The following is a 4,225-nucleotide window of genomic DNA, read 5'->3' on the forward strand; positions in this document are numbered from 1 at the left end:
CAGTCTCTAATTATATGTAAATGTAGAATTCTACAAGCACTACCCACAATGTACGATTTTCAGAAGTGATAGTGACATGGAAAGTGACGTGACCAACGACTACCTCATTTGGAATGGATATCAGATTTCATTTTATGACCGTTAGATCGAAGCATATAAATAGAAAAAGTGAACAATTAGCTCTTTTTCTCGACCTTAAAAAAGCATTCTATTATTCTCAAGCTATCAAGAAGAAAAACAAATTGAGAATTTCATAAGCACACACTTAAAAAGATTTTATTAGATCATCAATGATCAATTGTGTATAGTGTTTTCATTCTAAATACTTGAAATATGACAGTAAGAAGTCTTACTTATCACTTTGTGTTAAGTTTGTAAGACAGTAGCAAATCATTGTAATTACCAAAGATACTAAGAGTTTCAGTTAGGCGGCGGTAAGTCCTACTGAAGTGAGTAGTTGGAAATCATTGTAATTATCAAAGTTTTTTAGTGAAACACTTTAGTTAGAAAGAAGAGGTGACGTACGAGTTATTCAAGTATCTGAACATCTAAAAACAAATCCATGCAGTTTAAATTTCAGTTTGTCTGTTTTTAGCTTTCATTAAGTGAGCTAATCCGGACCTTACATTTTTGTCTGATGATTATATTATTTGATTTGGAGAGACTCCGAAAATCCCATTTCTAATGTTATCACATCTTTTTATCTGGTTCCAGATCCACGCTTAATACAATAACAACTTTGGCTCATAATTGAGGTGCCGAGATTGACATGCCCCGAGATCGAGACGTGTCATCGAAGTTTTTTAACAATTTAAAATTGTGAAACAACAAGTCAGGCAATACATAAAATAGCTAAAAGTGAGTCTATTACATAAATCATGACTGTTTTTACAGTGTATAGCATAAACGCGGAAGCGATAACGTGATAGAAAATAAAACTAAAATCGATGCTTAAAACTTCATGTCTCAAACTTGATCACCAACCCTAAAACATATGTTGTCATTCTCTTCCAATTGATCTTCGTCCTTATATGGGGAGAGAAATAAGAGGGTGAGTGTTTGGAGAAATATTCAGCATGTGGGGGTCAATCATATACAAGAATATCAAAATATACGCATAATACAAGTTCAAATATGACATGTCGCAACATGAATCAAGAAATGAGGCAAACTGAATTCGAAACAAGGCATCAAAGCATATCAGAACCGAAGCATAAAATTATACAAGGCATTGTGATTCGTTTCTTTATCTATAGTATATTAATCAGTCCCTAATTGTCACTCGTCTAAGGAGACGATGTTATATATCGATTATTATAACCCACCGCATCAAACATTGTCTTGTCTTCTCATGTTTCGGAAATTTCCTTACCACTTTTAATTCTAATCATAACAATGCATTTTCAAGATTTCTTAGCATAACAAAAGAATCATGTGGAAGGAAACATATTCAAAATCAGATGACATGAAACGAGTAGTGTACAATTGAGTCTCAAAAACAAGAACATCATTATTTTAAACCATGTATATAAGCCCACTTACCTGATATTGATCCTAAGAAAATCGTGTAGGAAATCTTTGAACTTGGATAAGGAATTATCGAACTTGGTCCAAGCTTTGATCAACACCTTGGGGAGGAAGGCTGCTCGGTTTTGCAGAAAATTATACAACCTTTTTTCTTGGATTTCGGGCTGCTTCTTGATCGAACTTTAGGCAGAGTTCTGGCTTGGAAATGTTGCTGCTAACGTTCAAAGGATTGCTGCAGAAACTTCAAAGTTTGGACATAATATAGGCTGCTGCAGGTCTTCGATATGGACAACAAAATTTTCTTGCAAATGGTTGCTTCGAAAATGGGCAGAAATCAGCGTCGAAAGCTCACGAGAATGCGATAGGAAATGGACTGCTGCAGGGGCTTTGATTTTTTGACAGAGAACTTGCATCGAATACAAGCAACAAGTGGTCGAATTTGAGCAGAATTTGTTTTTTAAAAGGGACAGACTCTGCTCAAAAAACTAGCATAATTTTGTTGTTGAAATGGACCAAATAGTTGCTGGAATGTTCAGAGTATTTTAGCAGAACTTTAGGTGGAATATAGAAGCTTTGATACATGGTTTTGGGATGAGTTTCTGACGCTGTACTTGGGAATGTATATAGGCTAAGAGAGGTGAGCTGAAGAGACTGCCGTTTAAAGGCTCTCATAGCCTATTGAAGGGTCTTAATCGGCCATTACAAGGATGTTACAAGATGAGGGTCAATGGTGTTTAAATTTAAGAATTGAAGTGGGTTGAATACATTGAAGGAGCTGTTACAAAGGTAAGAAATTAGCTGACACGTTGAGTTCAAAGTTTCAAATTCATGGGCTGTCAATGCTTGAGTTTATGGGCTGAAACTCTGAAGTTCGTGGGCTGCTCTTGGGTCGGATCTTCACAGAGATGCTATCTTTCTGACATTGCCTCAATGATGCATCCAAGCCCCAACGGTAGCATGAAATTTTACATTCATTTGTGTAAGAAGGAAACTGATGGTGGAATTTTTATTTGCTCTTGGTTCCTAAACCGAACCTCCACCTATCAGAGGTCATGTATTTGGCACCCCTAAACTAATTCTATTTAGATTATGTAAAAAATTGTTTCACTCTTCCATCATTTTGTTCCTGCAATGGTTAAACTATTTTTCATATATTTTCAACCATAAGTTGTGCATTACTAGTGTATATATAGAAGCAAATTATGCCATCTACTTTTTAAGAAAACAAAGTTTCTGTAAGCATTTTGAAGTTGTCATTGATCGAAAGAGTCATGGGAAGTAAAGAGATGAAGCAATACCTGAAGAATGCCAGTCCCGGAAAAGCGGTGATTCTAGCCATTGGAAAAGCCTTTCCTCACCAGCTGGTGATGCAAGAGTTTCTGGTTGATGGCTATTTCAAAAACACCAACTGTGACGACCCCGACCTAAAGCAGAAGCTCACTCGGCTCTGTAAGCTCTCTCTTCGCATATTTTGTAACTTTCCTTTTTTATCTGTCTTTTTTTTGCTTGAAATCAGGGACTAGTTTAGGCCTAAGATTATGAGTCTTTTCATCTTAGACGGGAGCGATCGTCTGCCATCTGCCACCGCCCCCTGTTGAATCTGGCCCCGTTAAAAATAGTGATCCTTAGCAAATCCCAAATTCATTTTATCAGTCAGACCAAGAAGATGATTTCCTGAATAACATCAGATTGACAATGCTTTATTGTAAGTTGTTTTTTTGCCTAGTTAAATATTACAGTGCGATGATTAATACTTACTAGTTTGCATTGCCATTGACTCAACAGGCAAGACAACCACAGTTAAGACTAGATATGTAGTAATGTCAGAAGAAATTCTTAAAAAGTATCCTGAACTAGCCACTGAAGGGGTTCCAACAGTCAAGCAAAGGCTGGACATTTTCAACTCAGCCGTAACGAAAATGGCGATCGAGGCCTCACAATCTTGCATCAAGAAATGGGGCAGGTCAGTGTCAGACATAACCCACTTAGTCTACGTCTCCTCCAGCAAAGCCCGGATGCCGGGTGGCGATATATACATTGCAAAAGGGCTGGGTCTCAGGCCGGAAACTCGCAGAGTCATGCTCTACTTCTCAGGATGCTCAGGTGGAGTGGCTGGTCTTCGAGTAGCCAAAGACATTGCTGAGAACAATCCCGGAAGTCGCGTCCTGCTTGCAACCTCAGAAACTACCATTATTGGATACAAGCCACCAAGTGCCGAAAGGCCATATGATTTGGTTGGAGTTGCTTTGTTTGGTGATGGGGCCGGAGCCATGATCATCGGCTCGAACCCGACTCTAAATCTCGAAAAACCACTTTTTGAACTTCATACATCGATGCAACATTTTCTACCAGATACAGAGAAGGTTATTGATGGGAGACTCACGGAAGAAGGCATAAGTTTCAAGCTGGAAAGGGAGCTCCCTCAGATAATTGAAGATAATATTCAAGATTTCTGTATCGAACTCGATGATATGTTAAAAATCTTATCATATCATTAATTATATTTTAGAGATATTACAAAATATTATATCGATATGCACAAATCTAGTTACCATATATTACAAAATTCTATACCATCTAAGACTCGACGCCAATAAATAAAGGGCTCCTAACCCTAATCAAGGTACGCTTTCATGTACAATTATTTACATCAATCTTATATTTTTCTCTCAAATACTATAATGACTTGAGCGTCGGA

The 4,225-nt window shown here is 37.5% G+C and overlaps 1 protein-coding gene across 1 annotated transcript; it reads left to right on the forward strand.

Annotated features, from left to right (window-relative positions):
- Nucleotides 1–1,044: 1,044 nt before the first annotated feature.
- Nucleotides 1,045–4,025, forward strand: LOC142519813 (type III polyketide synthase B-like). The gene is made up of 2 exons (XM_075622836.1): nt 1,045–2,976; nt 3,313–4,025. Exons 1-2 carry the CDS (start codon nt 2,799–2,801, stop codon nt 4,023–4,025), a joined length of 891 nt encoding a protein of 296 aa, XP_075478951.1. The 5' UTR covers nt 1,045–2,798.
- The last annotated feature ends 200 nt before the right edge of the window (nt 4,026–4,225 follow it).

Source organism: Primulina tabacum, chromosome 11 (genome assembly GCF_025594145.1).
Source record: "Primulina tabacum isolate GXHZ01 chromosome 11, ASM2559414v2, whole genome shotgun sequence".
Taxonomy (NCBI): Eukaryota; Viridiplantae; Streptophyta; class Magnoliopsida; order Lamiales; family Gesneriaceae; genus Primulina; species Primulina tabacum.